Source organism: Tetrahymena thermophila (assembly GCF_000189635.1).
Source record: "Tetrahymena thermophila SB210 genomic scaffold scf_8254385, whole genome shotgun sequence".
In the NCBI taxonomy this organism is placed as follows: domain Eukaryota; phylum Ciliophora; class Oligohymenophorea; order Hymenostomatida; family Tetrahymenidae; genus Tetrahymena; species Tetrahymena thermophila.
Genome location: NW_002476169.1, coordinates 460,866 through 485,617, shown reverse-complemented (window position 1 = coordinate 485,617; position 24,752 = coordinate 460,866). Strand labels below are relative to the sequence as shown.

Below are 24,752 nucleotides of genomic sequence, written 5' to 3'. Positions count from 1 at the left end.
CCCCAACCCCAACCCCAACCCCAACTTTCTAATTTTAAAAATTAAGAGAATATCTCTAAAACAAATTCTTAAAATATCAGAAATATTTATTAAAAGTATTTAAAACTTTTATTTCTGACTGTTAATACATTAAGATAGACTTCATTAAAATTTCAAAAAATTATTAAAAAGGTTGATTTCTGATTCTCTTTAAGTTTATCCATAGTTAAATAAAAATAAGACAAAATGTATTAATTAACATTTTTATTTACTTAGTTTTCATCTGCTTTAATATTGAAAAATAAAAATCAAAGTAAAAATATTTTTTTGGTTTAGTTAAAATATTAAATTGGTTTTATTTTAAAAAACTAATATAAAACATTTAATAAACATAAGTAATAATAAAAGTAATTAAGTATATTTTGCATAGACTTTTTTTAAAAATTTTTTCATATTTGAGATAAATTATTAATAGAAGCAACTTGGGAGGGATTGTAACTTAAGGATTATAATTGTCTAGCTCTAATTGATTTAGTTATATTTTACCTATTCGTGTTAGTGTTGAAGTTATTATTGATTTTATATGATTCTATATTTTTTTATGTGGCGATTTCGCTATTATTTGGGGATGGTAACTAAAAAAAAGATAAAAATTCTATTTTTTATTAACTAGCTTAGTTAGTATTTTTAATACTTTGTTAGTTATTAGTAGTTTAAGGCAAGATGTTTTAAGATTTTACTTTATTTTGAGAGTAATGTTTTGAATTAACTAATTTCTAGTTTAAGTTCTTTATTATATCATTTAGCTTATTTCTTTCTTCCATTCTCTTCAGCAATTAAACTTTATTTTTTTGAGAATTAATTTTACAAGCTTACATTTAATTTATTTGAGTTGTTTATTAAAGGCAATTTTCATCTCTTAAAGATAGAGAAATATCACCAGTAATTGAATTTTTATTTGTTAAAATTTAGGATAATTCGTTCAATTAATTTTAATATCTGCTTGAACCTTCCTAATATAGATTTTTTTATTGAGCATAGTTAAAGAAATCAGATTAAACTCTAGGAGAAGAGTTAGTGCTACCTCTTTTATTAATATCTTACTAGGTAGCTATTTTACTTTAGCTCTACAGAATAGACTAATTAGGTTATTACTTTTAAAAATTGTTTGAGAATAACATTTACTATGAGGGGTAATTTGACAGCCCAAAAGCTTGTGTGCTTTAATTTGATGGATAAACACTTTAATTTAATTGCTAATTTGTTTAAATTTGCTTTTGATTTGTCTAAGTTTAATTAGCCAAATTTGATTGATTTATAGAAGGAAGAGATAATAATTAAATCTGAGAACTAAAATTTTTAAATTAAATTGGTTTTTTAACACTTTAATGATAATAACTATTTTAAATATTTTGCATTTTAGTAGAATTCAAATTATTTGTTGTGCTCATATTGTTAAATGATTCATTTTGGCTTTAGTTAATATTAATGTTATTTTAAATTATGGTTTATGATGTATTCCTAACATCTAAATTTGTGCTTATATCTTTTAAAGAAGATTTTTAACGGTTCATTTACAAATTCTAAGTTATTTGAGTTGTTTATTCTTCATTTGATGTTTTACCATGCTACAACTTATTTATTTAATTCATTTACTACTGTCTCTATTTATCTAAGTAGCTATTTAAATAATATAAGAATTTGAATTGATAGAAATTAAAAATATTTTACTATTATTTTATCTCTAATTTTTTTTGGAACTCAGATGCATCCTAAAATTCATCACTTTTTTTAAGCAACTTTTATCTGTATTAAGGCAACAAAAAGACAACATTTTCTCTATCTTCTTACTCTCTCATTTTTTTCTCAACTTCCATATCATTATTTTCATCTTTATCTTATAGTTGCTATTCCATTTCCTCACCTTTATTTTTTAGTTCCTTTATTCTCTTTATTTATATATAAAACAAAATTAATTTGTTTTAAAAAAATTTTATATATGTATTAACCTTAATCACTTCCATTTCTTTTAAAGATGGCCCTCTAATTTAAGTCTATATCTGATCCTTTATTTTGTTAAATTACATATCTTTTGGAGTATAAAAATTTTTCATAGTCATAACTTTTGAAAATTATTTTGTATTTTCTTCATTGATTAAAATATTTAAATCCATTGACTATGAATTTTTTCTACTTGCTTATTTGCTTTTAGGATTTAAGTTAATAGGAGGTTATGTTAGCATTATACTTTCCTAATTTTGGATAGTTTGGATAGATGTTTAGAGAACTTGCTATAAATACTGTTTAGTACTATTTAATCTAGAGAATACCTTATCAGAATCAAATTTTTTGCACATAAGTTCCAATATTTTTACAGTAAAGAAAAACTAAATAATAAATAAATAATTTTTTATAATTAATTCTCCATATTTTAAGTTTATTTTAGAGTTTAAAGTTATTATATTAATTTTAATTAAAGAATTAGATATTTTATGATATTTACAGATAACTCTTAAACTAGAGCCTAAAATATTTAAATTGATAAAAATAATTTACTCTTCTTTATTGCTCTGATAAAATACTCAATTTCAAATTCCAATTCATTGGTAAAGGATGATTGACATTTGTGTTTGTTTATTCGTTTAAATTTAAATCAAATATTTTAAAGTAGCCATCATTAGAGCAAGTGACAATATAGCTTTTATTTTGAATTTATAATTGATTAAATAAAACTAAAAATGAAAATAAATTAAAAAATACTTTTATCTATTTAAAGATATAATTTTCATAGAGTTAAGAGATACTTTATGGACATGCTAAGATTTAATTTTTACTGTCTAATTACTAGTTGAGTCAAGTATATCTTGCCATTATTTATCTTTCTATGTTAGAGTATTCTACATAGAAAATCTATTTTATTCTGCTTTTTCAGAAAAAACTTTAAACTCTTCAGTAATATTTCTAAAAGGGTTAAAGTTTTTTTTGCTATTTTCATAAGATGGTTTAATTGTAATATTATTCTTTTCTATTACTTAAGATATATCGTATAGATCTATCTATCCCTAAATTTTATTTTTAATTTATTAAAAATATGTTGGTTTAATAAAATATTGCGTATTATTTATTTACAATATTTAGTCCCACATATAAACATAGTTTATTTTCTTTAGAATTATTTGTTATTAGTTTAATCGGATAAGATGTCTGGTCTTGAATATCTTACTAATTTTTCTGATTTCTAATGAACAAATATTTTAAATATATTTTTTTTTAGTTTTAATAAATTACTATTTGACTATGCTTGAGTTACTTTTTGAAATATCAATATGTTAATAATTAATCATTGTTGGAGATTTAGAAATACTTTAGCTTAATTTATTAGATGACAGCTTATAGGATAGGGTTAGTTGTGATTAATTGTGATTTTAATTTTCTGATGGTGTTCGAATATTTGATATTAAATTTGAGTTAAAATACTAAGATAGATACTCACAAGTATTTCTTTGTGGATACTATAAATCTATAATTTAAAGTAACTTGAACTTTAAATTATAGTTTTCGTTAGATTAAATGTGTATTAAGTATATGAAAGAGTCCGTTGTAGAAACAGATAATATGGAAAAGCCATTTATTAGATGTATCTAAGTGGGAGTTTAGTTATTTGGTAAAATAACGGTGCCAATACACTTTAGATATTCATAGTCATAAATGAATATCTCATTAGAATCACTTCCTGTAAATATCATATTATGATAATATGAGAATTCAAGTAAATTTATTCCTTTACCATAGTGAGCATTTTTAAATACTCTCTTAAGCTCATTTTATCCTGTTTTATTAATCTTTTAGATAATAATTTAAGAATCCTTAGCAACTGTTATAATTAATTTATTCTTAAAATCTATTCTCATTTATGTAATATCGCTTTAGTGGCTATGAAGTTTCTATTAATTATCAATTTTAAATAAGTTTAATTAATCATGAAATTAAAATTTTTATTACTATTTTATTTTAAGTATTTGGGTATTCAAATAAATGGCTACTTCCTTTGTCATCAGTTATGATGAAATGATTTGATTAATTAACAAAACAGAAGTTAGTGATCTCCGTCTACTCTCTTGAAATACCTTTAATTAATTTTTTCATTCTACCTGTCATGCCATCATAAGTCCTAACATCTTTAGAAGTACAAACTACTATTTATTAGTTTTTCATATCAAAATCAACCTTTTAAAAGTAAAAATTATAAATTAATTTCAACAGAATTTTAAGAGAATTATTTGTACATTTATTGGCCATTCTTGGCTTGTCTTTTCAATAGTTTTTTTACCTTCTAAATTACTTTTGATATCAAAGTTGATAAAACCAACTCTTGATGACAATAAACATAGCACTTATTTTTATGGCATGTATTATATTTAATTAATAGTTGATTTTATGAATAATTAAATAGTCTATAAGCATCCAAAAGATCTAATATCCCATATTTTTAGCACACCTTAATCATCTGCACTAACTATCATTTCTGTATTCTTAATCTATTATAGGGCTGTTACCATGCTACCATGTCCTATTAATCTACCTTCCTACCTTTTAATTAATAATTAGAAACATAAATAAATAGCCTGCTTTTAAAGTGAAATATCTAACAAATTACTTATATTCGATGTTAACAGGATCTATGCTGTATAAGTATATAATTTATTCATAGCCAGCAGTAATAATCATTTGATGGTGATATGAATATGATAAATTATGAATACCTGAATCTTTAACAGGTAAGCAGAGCATCATTTATTTATTATAAAAATTCCAAAATGTAATCTATTTATCAGCTGAAGCTATTGCGATTAACTTTACATGCGTTATTTCCATAACCTATACTATGTTTCCTTTAATAAACGTATTAGTTTGGATTGTTTCTGACAGCTTCTCATCTATCAGATTCCATATATAAATTTAATTTAATCTATTTGTTGTTATCCACATTTTTGACTGCTCTAAATGCCATATATCAGTAGAATAATCTTCAATATAAGGTACAGTTGAAAATTATTTCTAAAACTTGAAATTATCTCCTTTTTCCCAAAAAACTAAGGTGCAGTCTTTTAAAGATGCTCCAATCTATATTAAATTATTTTTTTTTTCGTAATTTGGAAATGAAATAAATTTCAAATAAAATATAATCTTTATTTATTTAGCTTTTACTCTTTGTTCTGAATTAGAATAAGCAAATGAAACTATAACTGTAGTGAGTTCTACTGAATAATTTGCTGGCTTTAGTTGATGTGTAATTTATGCATTTGTATTGTACATATTAAGAAGACCACTAAGAGAATCTAAAGTGATCATTTAATCTAAATCTTCAGCATAGTATCCTCTATTAATAAAAATAAACAAATTTCATTTTTAAATTAAATAAAAACAAAATTCTATTTTATAAGTTCTTTAGCAAAAATAAATGATTTAAAAAGTTTTTAATACTTTATATTGTTATCACTCCTATGTTTTAAGCTATCGAACCTTAATGTTTCTATATTAAGCCTCAAGAAATCTTATTCATTCTATCCTACTATGACTGGTGGATCCTAATAATTTAGAGTATTAAACATGAATCTTTTAGTAGATAAAAAGTTATCATAAAATTACTATATCTATTTCTCTTTGATTTTAGAAGTTGCTATCAATTATTTTTTAAGGAGGCATTAAGTATGTTTGGACTTTATATTCACTAATTTACTACTTTTCCTGAAAGAACTATTAAAAAATCAATCATATTTATTTGTTTTATGATAATTATGTTACTTCATAGTAAAAATCAGTAAAATCAGAAAACTGTATACTCCTTTCTTCCTTCATATTTTATTGAATTTATTGATAGAGATCTACCAAAGCCATTAAATAATATATATTTTCTTCTGTTTTGAATCGATTCAATTCTAAAAATATTTTTATAAATTCTAAAATGCCCACTCCTTTCTTGCCATAGTTAAAAAACGCACTTTCCAATTTAGAAAAATGCTCCTTTTCGATTGTATTCATGATGTAATTAATTGAAATTTTTTCAATTAAAGGAGCATTAGATTATTTATCTTTTTGTTTCAATAATTACTCAACTACTTTTTATGTTAAAGATTCATCAAAATCGCCTCCTAATTATTCTTTTTCATCTAATTAGTTTTTATCTTAGGTATTTTAATTATTTTGAGAATCTAATTTTTGTCGATTCATTTTAGTTGATATAAATTTTCAAACTATGTTCAATCAATAATTAACTAATTATAATCTTATAAAAAAATAAATATATTAATTAATTAATTATGCTTATAAATCTCAAATTATCTAACAAATTAATAAAAGTTAAGTTGACTTTTATATGTATGTGTTATTATCGTTCATTACTTTTTATAGCTTATAAAAATTTTTAAAACCAACCCTTGTTATAAATACTTTTCTTATATTCTCACCATAATTAAAGAGCCAGCATTTCTTTTTAAAAATAATTTGAGTAATTTAACTTTACATTAAATATTTAATTATTTTAATTCTTAACATTTTTGATAAATAAATTTAAAAAAATTAATTTGTTAAGTAATAAGTAAAGTTTTTTTTTCTAAAAATATTTTACTCTTTAAATTTTAAATAGTTGTAACAATTTTCACTAAAAATTTATTTTGAGTTATAATGAATTTTTACTGTTTAAATAAATTATTTATAGTATTTTGGCGAAGTGTTTTTTTTGTTAATCAAATATTTTTTTGAAACTCTTGTTTTTATGGTGTAAATATTTTTAGTGCAAATTAGTTTTTACTTAAAATAACTGTCTTAATATCCTGATAAATATTGTTACATAATAGAGTATAGAAATGTATATATAAATTTCTTTACTCTGTTAATTTATTTATTTATTAAATAAATAATTCTTTTTAAAGCCATTTCAATTATAAATAATTGTTAAAATTTTCACTAACAAATTTTTTATAATGTGAAGATTGTTTACTGCTTAAATACATTTATAAACTACATTTAATTGAGTTCTTTTTTATTTTTTGATCTTTTAGTTAAATTTATGCGTTCAATTTTAAGAAATATTTCTTAATGTATAAATACATGTATTGAATAGAGTAATATTATATTGAGAATAAAAGGGATCAAATATTTTTGACAAGTCTTGATATTATAATTAAAATATTTTTAGAGTAAATTACTTTTGTTAAATAATTAATTCTTAATATCCTGTAAAATCTTAAATTTAGTGCATAGCTTTAACTTTATCAAGCAATTTATTTTATTCTATTAATTTTAAAATGATAAATAAATAAATAATATATTTTAAAGTTGCAAAAATTTGATTTTAAGTTTTAGATTTTTATTGATGATAAAAAAAGATATTTTATAAAAAATTTATTGAAAGTAATTAATTATTTTTGTGACTGATAGTTTTTAGAAGATTGTATCTTTGATACTCATTTTTTATGATATTAGTAAGTAAATATCTATCTATTTATTTATCTTTTAGAATGAGTTAGAAAAAATCATTAAACAAATAAAATCAAAATTTAATTAAATAAGAATATTTAGTAAAAATAAAAAAGGAATAGATTACTTAATAAAAAAATGTTTGGCCATCTCAGGGAAAGAATTTTGCATGTTAAGCTTTACGGTTTGATCGACTAAGCACTGTGATTAAATAATTTATAATTCATTATAGAAGCAATATTAATAGGAATTATTTCAATAAAAGCCTAAAATGATTATTTAACTCTCAAAAATATGTTTTATTTCTTAATTTGAGTTAAATTGAGATCTCTAATGCTAATAATAGAGGTTGCTATTCAAATAATTCCTATCCTACATTAAATAAAAATAAATACAAATATCATGCTTATAAAATTATATTTTAAAATTTAAATAATAAATAAATAGAGCAATTAAGTTACATTAGTCTTTTAAGAATAAACAACTTTATGATATCTAACTTATCGCCGTTTCTATTAATTCTCATGGTGGTAAAATATACATTTATTATAAAGTCCACCTAAAAATTAAGATAAAAGTTTTCAATTAGTTTTATTCACATTTTTTTTTATTGAAACTAGGTTCACTTATCCAAGCAAAGAATATCTGTACTGCATTGAAATATTTCTCATAAAAAACTAGGTATTTTTTTAGATATATAAATTTGCTGCGCAAAATAATCATGTATTAATACAAAATAAATTATGATCAAAAGTGCTCCAGTTTACACTTTCGCTGAAGATATGGTTTTAAATAGTGCTAATCTTATATTAAGTTCAGGAAATAAAGTTTTTGCTGGTAAATATAATACTTAAAAACAATATTAATTGCTTTTATTAGAGTTTTTAGCAAGTATTTAAAATAATTATTTGTATTTTTAAGGTAAGTATTCACTCTTAGGAGATTTTGGCTATAGCTACTAAGGATTTGGTTATAAAGGATTATTGGAAAATTATAATGTGAAGGCAGAATTTGTACATGCTGGTGAAAAGAAGGTTAAACTCAACCCATTCTAAGATTTAAAATAAGAAGATGCCTAATGGTAATTTATAATAAACAATTATTAACGCTAATAACCAAGCAATAATAAATCAATCTACTTTATTAAAATAAATGCTAGAAAAAATTCAAAGAAAAATATCTTTTAAAGAATTAATTTGAATTCTATACAGTTTATTAAACAAATAAAGCTTTCTAAAAAAATAAATAATTAATTCTATCTAATATTTATTGTTTAGGATGAAGAATTATTTACTTGAAAGCGAATATGATTTAAAGAGTTCTGTTATCTAAACAAGAGCTTAGAAGTTCCATGATCTTAAATTATCTAATGAATAAGTGAATAAAGAACTTTTGGAAAAAGGTATGATTGAAGCAGAACAAGCTAAATAAATAGGGTATCTATTACAAATAAATAATTTTATTTTAGTTTTCAAAATTAAATATTAAAAAATTATAATAATAGTCTTATTGATGGTATTAAAACTTTTGAAGAACTTGCTCATGAATAATATCACGGAGTCAAAATTTTAGATGCTATTCCCACTGGATCATTTACTAATAATTTATTAAAAAGCAACACATTATTTTCTAATTCATTTATCTGATGAATTAGTAGTATCTACTATTTTCTATTTTAAACTTTATACACTCGTTTCTTATAGCAATTACTTCTAATCAAACAATTATACCCCATTTAATTCATTTAAATAATCAATTTAATTCTTTCACATTAAAAAATTTTTAATTTATTAATAAAATAAAATTAACTAATTTGATAAATATAATTATCATTTTAAAACAGTAATTTATAATTTAATTTTTAATTATTGATTTTTATTATGTCTGTCTTACAAAAATTTATTTTCATAAAATACTTTGATGTTAACTAAATAAAAATAACTAGTATTAATTTTCATTTCATAAACATATGCAAATAAGATCCAGATGAATCTTATCTGTTATCCCTGTATTTTTAGATTGTTACAGGATCTATTTACTTAAATAGAGATTCTTCTTATATGTACTAATCTAAATTGCTTTTTTCAATCTATTATTTTAATTTTAATAAATTTATTATCAACTTTTTATTTTAAATATTTTTCAGAAAATCTAACCTTGAATATATTTATAAGAATCTTTAATTGTTCAAACTTTTATAGAACCTCAAAGTAGTTGAAATTTTGAATAATAAGCTTTTCATATTAAGCTAAATCTACTTGTAACTATTGTATTGCTCCTTGTTAACTAACTTTGTACTTTGAAAAATGATCTATTAGGATACTGTATTTATATAAAAGCATAAATTAATCTTATCTGAGAAATTAAATTTTATAATTAATTACGAAATTATTTATAGCCCTATAGATTCTAAAACTCTAGTTTTATTTGAATTAGACTAACTTTAGTTGATAGATTCAATGTAAACCTGTAGAAATGCAATAAATTCTGTACAAGCTGTAGTTTGACTGGGTAAAGCATCAGTAGATTTTATAAAATCTTTACTTTTTTATTTATCATTTAAAATTCTATTACAATTTATAAAAATAGAAGCTAGAGCGCATTATATGGATTTCAAAATATTTATTTCTAAAGTCGAAATTATTTCCTCCTTCTTTTTTACTATTTAACGAAGTTCAGTGTTCTCAAAGCTGTTTTTCTTATAAATTAAAAAAATGTATATAATCAAATATTATATTTATGAATTACCGTATACTGTGAGAAGATTAAATCCATTCTATTTACTAAAATATTTAATTAAGGAATGACTTCAAAGAAATCTGCATTAAGCAAAGTTTTTCTGTTTAAATTTGGAACTGTGTGAATTGTGCTATTATTATTTTTTATTTATTTATTTAATCCAAATATAATTTTAAATTAATTACTATTCAATAAGAGTAGAGATGAGATTGGTTCCGAAATGTGATAAAAATAATTCAAGTATGTGGCACTTATTTGTTATCCTTATTTATTTGAATTTAGATAATTATTAAAATTAAAATTTTTTTATACTTTTATTCCTTTAATGAAATCTTTTCACTTCTATTTAATGATTCTTAAACAGATGTAAATATAATCTCAATATATTCTTGATGTAGTATGTCTTTCATTATTGTTAGTCTATGGGCCATTTCAGATTTTGCTAATAAATTAAAAGTAATTTTAAAATCAAAATTAAAAAATTAAAACCTACTTAACCTAACTGAATCTTTATCTGTGTTATCAAATATAAGATGCTCAAACCATTTTTGTATTTCACCTTTCACTCTTTCTTTTGTCTGAATACAAAAAAATTGAAAATTAAATTAAATTGAAAATTTTTTAATTTTTACAAAATCTTTAGATCTTTACATCAACTCGATTACTTTATTAGAATTATCTGTAATAATGCATGTTAAGTTGTTTATTTCTATTTCAAAATATCTTTCTTAAAACTCCTGGAATAAAGATATAAAAAAGGAGTTAGCTAATTCACTAGCTTGAGAACTCAATGTGCTTTCAATTTGATCTATTTTATTAACTTGAGCTTAAATCGTTTCATAAAGAAATTAGAAGTATTAAAGGTATAAGGTAGGATTGTTTATGAAATTATTAAGAATTTGCTTAACGATTTTCCCCATCTATTTTGTAAATTTAAAAGAAAAATAATATATATATATATTTTTTCATTAATTGATATTAAATTACAATATCATCAAAACTATAGCAAATAAATGATTTAAGAACGTCGCTACTGTATCCACCAAATATTTCCTAAATGCAAAATGAATTCTTCACTCCATCCTCTTTATTTTCATCCTATAAAGCTTTTTTAAATCTAACATGAAGCAAGTCTAAATGATTTTTAATCTCTCTTTTTATATTCTCAGGTCCTTACAGACTATAATCTTGGTTACTGCATTTAAAATATCTTTTAAAACTACAAATAAAAATTAAACAAACAATTTACACTTTAAGTTCTCCTAGAGTCTAGTCAATATAAAATTCTGCAACCTTGCCAATCATATCATATAGATTAACAATTTTAAGATATCTCTATTTAATATTCAATTTAATTATTATTTAATTAATTCAATTTAAAAATTACTGCCATGTTAGGTGAATCAAACAACCAATAAAACTCTTTAAATTTCTTTTCGATTTTTATTTCAAATTTTTAAAACATATCCCTTATGTTATCAATAGCTAGTTTGTACTCTCCTGTATTATTCATATTTGAACAAACTTTTTGTAATATCAATATATTCTTTGCTGCTAATTCTATATTTTCTAATTTATTCTCATAAATAACCTATCTGTACATTTAAGGGTGATCTTCTTAGTTTTTTCTAAAACAATATTTTTCTACTTTAAGCTTTACAATAAAAAAATTATTTACTTATTAAAAGCTTTAAAGTGCTCTATCAGTTATTTAGTTCTAACGACTTAATCTTTTTCTTGATTAATTTCTCTTAACTGCTACTCGATAGGATTACGATTACTAAGCACCGATAATTATTTCTCAATCTATTGGTATACTGTTTTTAAATTCTATTTTTACAAAATTTTTTAATGCTCAATTTATATTTTATTCTACATTTGCTATAAATTCTGCATAAATATTAAATGATCTATACCTTAAATTCATTTTCCATTTGCACTTTTTTATTTGCTTAATAGTCCATTTTAATTTTATTTACATAAAGTTAAGTGTTTAATTCATCTTTAATCTTTTAAGTTATTTTTATTATTTATTTAATTAATTATTTATCTATCTATCTAAAAATGTAAAACCAATTTACTTTATTGCTCATTTCTGTTAAAACAGTCTCCATTTTAGCTAAATTTTAGCTGATATCTTTGACATTCTTATCTACTTCTTCAAGATTATCTATTATTATGTATTGATAAAGCTATGAAAGATTGAAAATTTTTGATATACATACCTATCTTTATCAAATTATATCTCTACTATTTAAAAAACTATTCCAAGAACTTATTTGCCTAAAATGTTTCACTCTTTTATAAATAAATTACTATAATAAAAAGCAATAAATCAAAATTTCTTTACTGAAATAGATTCTAAGTTAACTAATTCTTTTTATAAATTAGAATTTTGTTAATTCTACTATGTTTGCTATTATTTTTGCATTTCAAAAAACTTTCAATTAATCTTTTATCAGATATTAAAAGTAAATAAACTAAAAAAGATTCTGATTATTTTTTAATATCAGCCAAAAAACGATTGTATTTCTAAAATTTAATTAAAATATAAAAATTTCTTTAAACTTAGTAAAAACTAATTAAATTTATTAGATTTTTACATCATAATTTTTTTATTAATGTACAATAAAATATTTTAAAAAGTAGCATTTCTATCATAAAAATTAATTTATAAATTTTTATTATAAATTTATATCTACAAACAAAAATCAATCAAAAAGTAAATATTCTTATTAAAAATTTTTTTATCAAGCTTAAATTGAATTTTTAAAATGAATTTTCATCAAAAATGAATAACAAAAATATTAAAATAAAAGCTGATTCTATTTTTTTAAAATTATTTTCATTGTAAAAGTAAATAAAAATTAAAAAAAATCATTTATTTTATCTTAAACTATTTTAAATCGATGTTATTAAATTGAAGAAGTAGAATATTATTAATTTATTAATATTAATAAAACTTTTAAAGAAAAATATTATACATAATTGATAAGTTTTAAAAAAATATTTAAGAAGTATCAATTTAATCTTTCATCAGATATCTAAAAAAAATAAATTAAAAAAGATTTTGTTTTTTTTATGAATATCAGACAAAAATGATTTATAGTTGTGTAATTGAATGAAAATGTAAATGTTTCTTTAAAATTTAGTAAAATCTAATTAAGTCTTATTTTTTTATTAAAACTAAATGTAAATTTATATTAAAAAGTAATAAATTTCCATTTGATGAAAAATTAAAAAAAGTAAATATTCCTATTAAAATATAATTAAACAAAAGCAAAATTGAGTTTTAAAAATGAAATATTTGCTAAAAATAATAAAAATATTTATAAAAGCTGATTAATTTATAAAAAATGATTTTCTAAAGTTAAAATAAATAAAAATCTAAAAATAATTTTTTCTTTTCTTTTCTGAAGTTATTTTAAGGTCATAGCATAAAAATTAAACAATTAGAATATTGCTTATTTTATAAATATTAATAAATATTTTTTAATATAAATATATTATATTTTTGTTTAATTTAAATTAGATTTAAGAAGTATTGTTATTAATTAGTTAATATAATTTTTTAAAGTATTTAATCATTAATTTAATTGGTGTATTGATGTATTACTTCCTATACCATCCATATTTATAATTTTCATTGAATTTTTGGCATCATTTTCATCATGTATAATTAATTTAGTAGATTTAGATTTGATATCATCATCATTAACCTTTTAATCATTATTTAAAGGAACTACTTTGTTCTTACTAATTTTAGTTTTTTGCTTAGTATCTTTTGTATCCACAAATCCTTAATCTTTATTTATTTCTAGGTCATTGTTTTTCTTATTTTAATTAATAAGCATTTCTTTTTGATCCTAATTTTCTTGATTTTTAATTAAATTATTTTTTTTTTAGACTTCTTAATTTCTGAACCATTCAGGAGCAAATGTTTACTTTATCTCCTTGTCTTTCATATTAATATTTCTCTCATATTCATAACCTTCACTTAGATATCTAAAGCTGAGAAATAATATTAAAGAAAAGAAATGGTTAAGAGCACTATAAGCTATAATACCTGCTAATATTCCATAGTATTCACCCTTTTAATCTTGCACATTAAGCTTAGTAATAGAATCAAAACCATAAATAGGGTCTGAAGAACTGGTAGTATTTAAAGAACAAATTAGGAGAAGGATACTATATGCAGTTATAGCTAAAAAAAGTATTATACGTAGGATTACATAGAATAATCCAAAGCATTTTAAATTTTTCTTACGATTAGCTAAATAAAAAACCAACAAACTCACTATAATCACACCTGATCATTAAAATAAAATTTTGTAAAGAATTAATAACCAAATATTATAAATTTACCTCCTGAAGAAACAAAAACTATTCCATAGAGCAAGCTATTGGTTGAGAATAACTAAAGGTAGTAATTAAATATTTTTATTTACAATATAGCATTTATTCCAACAAGAATAAGCCCTGCCGAAATTAGAATATCTTATAAAGCTAGGATTTTTACAATGTTCATTGGTTTGAGTTTTAAACAACAACAACAGCAGTTAGTTTCTCCATTAATAGGGTCACTTAAGTAATCAATACAGCTTGTTAACTTTTGAGAAAAAGCATTCATATTGAACAAACACTTTGAGATGTTTTTAAAGTTATTAAAATTAGTTGAAATTTTTAATAAAAAAATAAATATTGCAAAATATTACAAATCTATTTAAGTAATCACTAAAATTTATAAGAAATAATAAATATACATTCATTCATTCATACATACATAGATGAATATTTTTTTAATAATTCATTAAAATTTTTACCAGAATTTCAATTTATTTTTTTTAACTGGCTAATAATAAGAAACAAAGATTTAATTTTATATGTAAGAATTTACGGTATTTTAAAAAAATTTACTATGAAAAACTCTTTGAAGCTTCCTTTAAAAATGTAAAAACAAATTAAAATAAAAATTATTTCTTTAAAATATATCTTTATTTTGTTTGAAATAATAAATTTAATTTAAAATAAAGAGATTTTGAAATGAAAACTTGTGAGAATTAATTAAGAAATTACTAATTAATTACAAAACACTTAGACAGACATATTAATATTTCTTATTATTTTAATTTTTTTTAAATTAGCTAAATACATTCAATAGAATAATTTTAATCTTTAGCATTAAGTAATTCTGCTATTATTTCAATTTGCAGCTACATTGTCGTAGCTTTTTACTCTCTCTCTTGCATTTTGAGATGGATTTGGAATTTAGAAAGCCTTTACACCCCTTTTTAATTATAATTTATTAATATTAATTTTACTACTTAAAATTTTACCAAATCTCGTCTGCGTATTATTAGATTGTTCTATCTGATGAAAACTTAGAAGATCTAATTGCATTGCGAATTGACATTTTAGTCCATAAACTTTTGTTTTTGTAGCATTCATCAACTTTTTTTTGGGCTTCCAAATAACTCTTAAAGTCAGCACCAAGAAGGTAATAATCATTTCTATTTCTAATAGTATTGATAAGTTCTCTTAATTCATCAACAGCTCCGAAAAATCCTTTTATGAAAAATAAATTTAAATGCAAGTTATTTTAGTATGTTTAAGCTACCTTCATCAATTTTTTAAAGAACTTCATTAAGTTCAGGAGGGAAATATTGGCTTGGTTCAGTATTTCTCATATGATTTCTTAAACCTTCTATTTCATCAACTAAAGCTCCGAAAATAAACATATTTTCTTTACCTACTTCTTCAGCGATTTCAACATTAGCACCATCCATAGTACCTATAATTAAGGAACCATTCATGACAAATTTCATATTAGAAGTACCAGAAGCTTCCAAACCAGCTGTTGAGATATGTTAACTTAATTCAGTAGCAGGAATGATAATTTAAGCATTTGATACATTGTAATTTGGTAGATAAACTATTTTCATTAAATCACCAATTTCGCTATCAGTATTGACCTATTTTTATTAATTTTAATAATTAGTATATGCTTACTTTATTTAATTTTTGCAGTTTTAAACATACAATAATAAAATTAAATGATAATTATAATGTTTACTTTATCTGCAACAGAGCAAATTAATTTAATGATTCTCTTTGCATTAATGTAGCCAGGAGCAGCCTTACCACCAAACATAATAGTACGAGGAAGGAATTTAGCATGTCTTTAATCTGCTGGTGTCTTCTTAATAGAAAGATAACGATGAATGACATACAATATATTCATGAATTATCTCTTGTATTCGTGAAGTCTCTTAACCTATTATTGTAAAATGAAATGTCAATTCTTATATTCTAACTTAAAAGCTATAAACCAATTAATTATTACTTGAACATCGAATAATGAATCAATGTTAATGTCTATTTAACAGTTTTCTTTTACCCACCACTTGAGTTATTCTTTATTTTATCTTTTAATTCTCTACCAATTATTTTAAAAGTCAGGATCTTCAACCATATTCTCTAAGCATCTAACTTGGGTGAGGTCAGTAACCCATGTATCTCCTCCTAGCTACTCAGTGTAAAGTTGTGCAAGTTGAACATTGCAGCATCTAATCCATCTTCTAGGGGTAACACCATTAGTTTTGTTTTAGAACTTCTTAGGTCTAAGTTCATAAAAGTCCTTGAAGAGAGTAGTAGTCAAAAGTTTTGAGTGGATTTCAGCTACACCATTTACTGCATGTGATCCAATAATTGACTTTAGTTAAAGAAGATTTTTTTGTTAATTTTACTCATAAAAATATAAAATATTAATTCATCTTACAAGGTTAGCCATGCGAATTTTCTTAGGGTTACTTTCTTCAATTATAGAGAGTGAAGAAAGACGATGATGATCGTTAGGGAACTTCTTAGATACTTTTTCAAGGAAAATAAAGTTAATTATATAAACGATTTCAAGATGACGAGGGAGAAGATTTCCAAGTAAATCAATTCCCCACTTTTCAAGGGCTTCAGGGAGAATAGTGTGGTTAGTGTAAGAGAAACTTTTGTAAACAAGTTCCCAAGCAAATTCTATTTCAATACCTTCATGATCGATAAGGACTCTCAATAATTCTACTATAGCCATAGCAGGATGAGTGTCATTAAGCTAAACAGCTATTTTTTCGGGAAGTTCTTTCCAATCTCTTTTCTTCTTCTTGAAACGACGAATAACGTCTTAGATAGTAGCACATACAAGCAAGTATTATTACTTTAAACGTAGCTCCTTACCAGAGTAGTTAGAGTCGTTAGGATAAAGGACTGAGGTAATGTACTCAGCCTTTTCTCTTTCTTCTAAAGCTTTGAAGTAGTCACCCTAATTGAAAGAATTGAAATCAAATTCACGGGCTGGTAATGAACGCCATAAACGCAAGTTGATTGTGTTATAGGTATCGTAACCAGGAATTGGATTGTCGTAAGCTCTTGCTAGAACAAGCTATTGTTTAAAATTAGATATGATTAGAACTAATTATTTAATTTTCAATTAGAGTTATATGAATCATATGATGTTGACTAATAATAAATGCTGCCTTAATTTTAATTAAATATTATTTTATCAAAGTAAATTAAATCATTTGAAATTATTGTTTATTCGTTAACTTTATTCTAGTAAGCTAATTAATTAATTTATTATTTTTATTTTTGCTTCTTTTTTTTTTAATTTGTATCTACCTGTCAGATTTGTGCTAACAAAAATTATATTTTTTATCAAATAAATTTGATGATTGGTCAAGCTAGACAATAAAATTAGTATAATTTCAAATTATTAAAAAATAACATCATATTTCTTTCATCAAATTTATTTATGATCAACTAACTTTAAATATAATTAATTAATTTACTTCTCCTCCTTCCCAAATAGATTTTTCTTTTCCATTTTCATGGATCTTTCTAACATATCCATAGAAACGAATAGGGTAGTTGACATCAAGTCTTTCTATTTCCCAAGGATTACCATTATCTAACCAGTAATCGGGAACTTCATATTGATACCCATCCTTAATCAATTATCTAAAGATACCATAACTATATCTAATACCATATCCCCAAGCAGGTAAATTTAAAGTTGCCATAGAATCTAAAAAGCATGCAGCTAAACGACTGATTTATAATATAAATTCGTTAAATATATTAAGACTTATTAAGTGAATTTGTATTATAAATTTATTTACCCAAGACCTCCGTTTCCTAAGGCAGGATCAACTTCTTATTCATAAACACTTTCAAGATTATATCCTAATTCTAAAACAGCTTCTTTGTAATTATCTTCTAGTTCTAAATTGATTAAAGCGTTTTGAAGATATCTACCCATCAAAAATTCTATAGACAAGTAATATACACGCTTGCAATCATGATGAGTGAAGTACTGAGCGGTATCATTAAAAGCTTCAATAAGTCTATCTATTTTTTTATTAAAATAATTGATTCACTTAGTAATCTATTATATTTCCTAAACAAATAAATTATATTTTGTTAATTTATTCCATTAAAATCAAAATATAAGTATTAATTCATTCATTTGCTGGATTAAAAAATATCAAAAGCAAATCTTATTTCTTAACAATAAATTGTCTAATTTATAGAATAATAAGATTAGGAGAAGTTCAATAATTAAGAATAGTACATTCAACCAATAATAAAAGGAGAAACGTTTTTAATAAGCATTATCGACTTATATGGTAGTTTATTTAAAAATATATCTATCTCCAAATCAAAATTCAAAAACAATCTCAAAAAGTTGTTTCTCTAAAATAATTTTATTCATAATTTAATTTGGTATATGCAAAAAAGTAGTTTTTAAGTAGTAATTTCATTATTTAAAAAAAATATTAAAACCTTCAATTTGATTAAAAAGATGAAATCAGAAGATTATAAAATAAAAATGATTTTGTAAGATTATAGGTAGGCAAAAGGCATAAGGAAAATATAATATATTAATTAAGGCATATCAAAATTTAAGATAATTTTCATTACTTATATTTGTGTTGTTTGAAAAAAATAAAATTTAAATTTATAGTCTGTGCTAATGTGTTATTCAGACGAATATTTTTGGTAAAAAGAAATAAATAATAAATATTTTACCTCTAACAGAGTGAGATATGGCTTGATAGGCATGGAATATGGAGAAATCGAATCTTGTCTTAGCTAAAGTATATTCAACATGGTTCACAATTGACTGTTGGATAGTTTCCTTATCATTCTTAATATATGACTACATAAGCTTCCACATTTTTTCATTTTATATAAGACTATTCTAAGAACCGAATTCAGGTCTGAAGAGAGAGCTAAAGGAGTCATTTCTGCCACCAGTAGAAAGCCTTCTGGACATACGTCTCTAAGGAGAAAAGCGTTAGAATTATTCAGTGTTTTCCATTTTTATTCACCTGCGATTTATTCTATAAATAAATAAAATATCAATCAGTATCAAATGTTGATTGGTGATTATCTATCTATTCAAGATTTATTGAATTTTATTGCAATTTATAATATATAAAATAATATCAGTGTTTTTTTAAATAATAAATAACCTTATATATCTTAATTCATAAAGTTATTATAATTCAAATTATGATAGATAGGTTATATGCTACTATGTTTGTTTATTTGGTTATGATAATATGATTTACTAAAGGGAGAAAATATATAATTTATTAAGATTAAAAAGTCTACTTTGTTTACTATGATTAGGCTTTATGTTTTTTGTTATATCGATAATGATTTATCTATTTACTAATTTCAATAATAGCAAAAGATTTGTTAATTTATTTTGTATATTAATATTTTATTTATTATTTAAAAAATCTTATGCATTCAGCAGTTTTTGAAAGCAAATAAATTTATTTAGTTACATCATCACGTTTAACTTTCAAAAATTTATACCGTATTTAATTAAATTAATGAATTCCATCACAAGAGGAATATATTGTATTAAGAACTACGTCCCTATCCTTGTACTACAATATTTATGTGATTACCTTTTAAAAGCATGTTAATAAGGACAGGTTGCACTCAATTAATTCAACAACATTACTGTTATGTTATTTCAAATAAGATTCATAATTAATACTCATCAACTTTTGCAAGAATTTTATTTTTGTGACAAAATATCTAAGAAATTTTAAAATGCAAAAATAGTCAAGAAAAAATGGAATAGACGTTAAAATACTAATTAAACGCTGTTCATTCATAGCTATCCTTTAAAGTTATGATTGTTTGAAAATTATTTAAGGAGTATCTTTTTAGAATATTCCATTATATTTTTACAGAAGAGGTTAAAGATTAATAAATATGAAAATCGAATATTGCTTCTAATTTTAGAAATTAATTTTAATTAAAAAATAACAGGTATCAAAACTCGCAGAAAAAATTAATTGTTTAAGTATTATGATGATGATTCTATTTTAATTCTGTTTACATTCCCAATTACTATAAAATATTAATTAGAGGCAAAAATTACATATTTCTTTTACACAGTTTAATGGAAACAAATCTACTTATTATTCTTAAAATCTAAAAATCTTAATGTTGTGCTATGAAAAATAATACTGTTTTGTTTCTTCGTAATATTAATATTGCAAATATTAGATTAATTTTATTTTTAACAAACTCAACTTCAATCTAATGATTTTGCATAGATAAACCCACCTTTTAAATTACGTCATCAAGGACATATTTTTATTAATATTTAATTAAATTGTTTTTTTTTATCTTCAGAAATCTGAAAAATAAGAACTTTAGATAAAAAATTCTTTTGAAAGTATTCAAATTAATCAAACATCATGTAAGTAAAAATATTCAAAATATTTTATCAACTTAGAAAGCATTTTACAATCTGAATAAATGACTATTGTTTAACTATTTAGAGACTTTTATAGAAATAAGTTAGTAAGAGTTTGCATTAATCTTATTTTTAAAATGTATGAATCAAGAAATATGTAATAGAAAAAGATGAAAAAAAGTAATCATAAATAAAAAAGATAATAATTGTTTTAATATTAAAATAAAATGACTATAACACATTAAAAAATCAATTATTTTTTAAGTATTAAATAAATCTAAAATAAAATAATGTTTATTTTTAATTTTATTATGTAAATAAAAAATAATCTAATAAAAATAAATTAAAATTTTTACTTGCAGATAAATGAAAATTACTAAATTATTTAAAAATATTTAGTTGTAAAAAAATTGTAAGAAAAAAATAAGTATGTTATTATTAAAAATATTTATCAAAAAATGTAAAAAAATGATAATTATTTTTAATTTTATAATATAAATAAAAACAATCTAATAATAGAAAAGCTAATGTTTTTACAGTTAATAAATGATAATTGCTAAATTTAAAAAAAAATATTTAGTTATAATAAAATTGTAATAAAAAAAATAATTACCTAATTTTTAAAAATATTTATCAAAAAGCTCTAAAATAAAATATTTTAGATAAAAAAAGAAATGTAAATAATTTTAAATAGAATAAAAATTTATTATGATTATTAATTTACTAATTAATTTTTATTTTTATATAAAAAATAAGAATTTAATTAAACATAACAAAAGAAAGTACTTTAAAAAATTAATTATGGATGAATCATTTTTTTTAAAAAAAAAGCTAATGCCAAGTTAGAAATATTAATTCAAAATGTTTTTAGTATTTTTAAAAATGTCAGCAATATCTTAAATTATGTTCCTTAACTTTTAAATTTTCATTTTATAAAGTTTTCTATGGTTTATTAAAATTCATAATATTAATATGCAATCCATAAATTATGTTAAATTTGCATATAATTACAGAATTTTATTAATATTAACAATTTTAAATGATATGATTTTTTCTAATTTTCTTTAAAATAATATTTTGAAAATTACTTAAAATGCTTTAAATATCATTTTAAAGATTAACTTCATTGAATTTATAACTTTTTTTGAAGCTAATTTAAATAATTTGAGATCATAATTTTAGAAAAATTTAAATAGAGTACATATAAAATTTTACTATTCTTGTTCAAATATGTTCTAGTATATTAAAAATATCCTTCACATATAAATGTTTTTAATTCATTTATTCATTAATTAAACTTATTTTAGATTCTAATGTTTCTATTAATAAAACTAAAAAAAATAATTGTCATCTAGATTTAAACTGTTCATTTCATTTTTTTTAAATATGTAGACTTTTTGAAAAATTTTTAAATAAAGAAAATTTATAGGACTAATAAAATTTTTAAATAGAAAAAATAGTGGTGTTTGTATTTTATTTTTTTAATGTATTCAAAATGTTTATCTCTGGTTATTGATTTTTATGCACTAATTGCAGAATAAATTGATAGAAAATTTAAGATATTATAAAAAAATAAAATTTGATCAAATAGATATATAATTCTTAATATGTTAAATTGCTTGAAATATTACTAAGTATATTTAATAATTAATAAAGAAATAATTAAAATAAAAAAAGATAAATAAGCAAATATAGAAGTTTAATCTTATTAATGGGTGGTTGTGTAAGTCCGAGAATAATAGATCCCAGAAAATATGAATTAAAAGATTCTTTTATGAGAGATTATTATAACTATGTTCATAGAAACACAGACCTTAGCGAAGAAATAAAAAGCCTTTTATATATTAATAATTCGAATCAGAATGATTTACAAAGGACTAAATAAGTAGTTTGTTTTTAAACATCTATATTTCATACCCATAAATCTTTATTTAAAACAAATAGAATATAAAGGAATTATACAAAGAAATTTAAATGGATTATCATAAAAAGGATTAAGTAGAATAAAATATAGATAGAGTAAGAAAATATTGCTTGGATCTTGACAAGGAAGAAGGATCAATTTAAATTAAAGTATTTATGATTCTATTTGAAGAAACCTACCTATAGAATTTAGTCAATAATTTTTCATCTCTTCACGCAGAATTTTTGGAATATTTAAAAAAATAAAATGTATAGAAACAAATTTTAGATTGTTTTAATTCAGCTATTTCTTAATTTAATGGATAAGACTTATATAATATAGATTAAAGACTAAAGTAGGAGTTTTATGAAGTAAGTTTTTATTTTCTCTTATTTTAAATTCTTTAATTTTTAAGATTTTTATCGATTTAAATTAAATAATTGTTATCACTTTAAAAATTATTTTTATCATAATTAAAAGGAGTTTTAAAAAAGATTGTCAAATGAATTAAAATTATTCTTAACTTAAAAAGAGTAAATGAATTTAAGCAAGCTTAAATCATTTGAAAAAATACTTACAGTAAAACTTTCAAGATCTGATGACATAGATTTACAGCCTCTAATTTAAATGACTAATAGTTATTTATAAGGAGAATCGCAATTCATAAAATGTTTAAATACATTATGTAAAAATGAATAAAAAATTTAAGCACAAACTTGTCCTTAAATCCCACATTCTATATACCCAATTAATGAGGTAAATAAATTTTCAGTAAATCCTTTCCCAAGTTAAAAATCTGAATCACTTAGTGCACTTATAGGTAACTTTGAACATATTTATACTAGCAATAATAATAAAGAGGTTTAATAATACAATTCACCACATAATATGAAAGATAAAATAAACTCTTTAGTTTTAAAAGATAATAATCAGGCAAACTTAACCTTAAATACTAATTAATAAGATAAAGAGAAATAACTTTAACACAAAAATGAAGTTTCTAGTAGCAAATTTGATGCTTTAAGCACAAAATAGACTATCTCTAACTAAAATGATGAAATTAATAAAGAAAATTTTAATTAAGAAACAGAATAGAAGCAATAGCCAAGCTCTTCTATCAGCTAGCTAATCTAAGTGCTGGATCATAAATATAGTATGCCAAACTAATAATTTCATGGTTAAGAAAAAAACGAATAAAAATATGAAACTAAAAATAATAATTAGGAAAACTCTTCTAGCAGTGTGCTAATCTAAGCATTAAATAATAAATATAATATGGCTCACTTACCTAATGACAGCTAAGAAAAAAATGAATAAAAATATGAAATACAAAATAATAATTAGCCTAATTCTTAAAATAGTTAGTTAATCCTAAATTTGAATAATAAATATAGTATGTCTTACTTACATAGTGATGAAAAACAGAAAAATGAATAAAATAATGGAATTCAAAAAAATATTTAGCCAAATTCTTCAAGTAGCTAATTAATCCTAAATCTTAATACAAAATATGGTTTAATTGATAACTAAGCTCAGCTTTAAGAATCTAAACTAAGAGACAAGTAAACAGCTAGTTAACTTCTAAAGGAATTCAATACTGATTTACCTATTGATTAAAAACAGAAAGGTTCAAGTATATAAACATAAGCTTTGGATTCTAATCAGTAAGTATAAAATGCTTAAAATATTGTGTGTTTTTTAGGATCTGTATTAAATACAGAGACAAGTTGATAAGTAAGTAAATATGTTTTATTGCTTGTTTGTTTATTTTTAGAACTTAAAAATGTTTATTGCTTTAAGTATAAATTTTTATAAATGAATAAAGAGTGAATTAAATTTATATAAAATTGTTGTAACCATTATGTCTACAGGTGAAATAAA

The 24,752-nt window shown here is 21.7% G+C and overlaps 6 protein-coding genes across 6 annotated transcripts; 2 read left to right on the top strand and 4 right to left on the bottom strand. All coding sequences in view use genetic code 6, as the record gives it.

Annotated features, from left to right (window-relative positions):
• Positions 1 to 428: 428 nt before the first annotated feature.
• TTHERM_00534120 (WD40 domain protein, putative) lies at positions 429 to 6,210 on the bottom strand (the record flags this gene model as incomplete). The annotated part of the gene is made up of 14 exons (XM_001024434.2): positions 429 to 1,659; positions 1,711 to 1,928; positions 1,989 to 2,366; positions 2,536 to 2,677; positions 2,740 to 3,041; positions 3,109 to 3,217; positions 3,268 to 3,923; positions 3,982 to 4,206; positions 4,266 to 4,569; positions 4,637 to 5,103; positions 5,188 to 5,359; positions 5,464 to 5,567; positions 5,629 to 5,736; positions 5,785 to 6,210. The coding sequence occupies 14 exons, from the start codon at positions 6,208 to 6,210 to the stop codon at positions 429 to 431; spliced, it is 4,842 nt and encodes a 1,613-aa protein (XP_001024434.2).
• A 1,386-nt stretch (positions 6,211 to 7,596) lies between these two features.
• TTHERM_00534100 (peptidase family S49 protein) lies at positions 7,597 to 9,104 on the top strand (the record flags this gene model as incomplete). The annotated part of the gene is made up of 7 exons (XM_001024432.3): positions 7,597 to 7,661; positions 7,906 to 7,988; positions 8,079 to 8,139; positions 8,213 to 8,295; positions 8,380 to 8,539; positions 8,736 to 8,894; positions 8,963 to 9,104. 7 exons carry the CDS (start codon positions 7,597 to 7,599, stop codon positions 9,102 to 9,104), a joined length of 753 nt encoding a protein of 250 aa, XP_001024432.2.
• A 308-nt stretch (positions 9,105 to 9,412) lies between these two features.
• TTHERM_00534090 (exocyst complex component Sec10) lies at positions 9,413 to 12,628 on the bottom strand (the record flags this gene model as incomplete). Its single annotated transcript, XM_001024431.2, has 16 exons — positions 9,413 to 9,547; positions 9,615 to 9,780; positions 9,843 to 10,156; positions 10,207 to 10,327; positions 10,383 to 10,460; positions 10,510 to 10,639; positions 10,691 to 10,775; positions 10,830 to 11,117; positions 11,185 to 11,392; positions 11,447 to 11,532; positions 11,585 to 11,825; positions 11,876 to 12,027; positions 12,114 to 12,206; positions 12,279 to 12,367; positions 12,423 to 12,495; positions 12,548 to 12,628. The coding sequence occupies 16 exons, from the start codon at positions 12,626 to 12,628 to the stop codon at positions 9,413 to 9,415; spliced, it is 2,340 nt and encodes a 779-aa protein (XP_001024431.2).
• Positions 12,629 to 13,781: 1,153 nt separating this feature from the next.
• TTHERM_000534089 (transmembrane protein, putative) lies at positions 13,782 to 14,962 on the bottom strand (the record flags this gene model as incomplete). Its single annotated transcript, XM_012800102.1, has 2 exons — positions 13,782 to 14,506; positions 14,563 to 14,962. 2 exons carry the CDS (start codon positions 14,960 to 14,962, stop codon positions 13,782 to 13,784), a joined length of 1,125 nt encoding a protein of 374 aa, XP_012655556.1.
• Positions 14,963 to 15,399: 437 nt separating this feature from the next.
• TTHERM_00534080 (glycogen/starch/alpha-glucan phosphorylase) lies at positions 15,400 to 19,564 on the bottom strand (the record flags this gene model as incomplete). Its single annotated transcript, XM_001024430.3, has 9 exons — positions 15,400 to 15,484; positions 15,534 to 15,762; positions 15,815 to 16,169; positions 16,271 to 16,471; positions 16,541 to 16,909; positions 16,976 to 17,626; positions 18,033 to 18,291; positions 18,363 to 18,591; positions 19,273 to 19,564. 9 exons carry the CDS (start codon positions 19,562 to 19,564, stop codon positions 15,400 to 15,402), a joined length of 2,670 nt encoding a protein of 889 aa, XP_001024430.1.
• A 3,058-nt stretch (positions 19,565 to 22,622) lies between these two features.
• Positions 22,623 to 24,602, top strand: TTHERM_00534060 (hypothetical protein; the record flags this gene model as incomplete). Its single annotated transcript, XM_001024428.2, has 3 exons — positions 22,623 to 22,853; positions 22,913 to 23,242; positions 23,352 to 24,602. Exons 1-3 carry the CDS (start codon positions 22,680 to 22,682, stop codon positions 24,600 to 24,602), a joined length of 1,755 nt encoding a protein of 584 aa, XP_001024428.2. The 5' UTR covers positions 22,623 to 22,679.
• Positions 24,603 to 24,752: the final 150 nt, after the last annotated feature.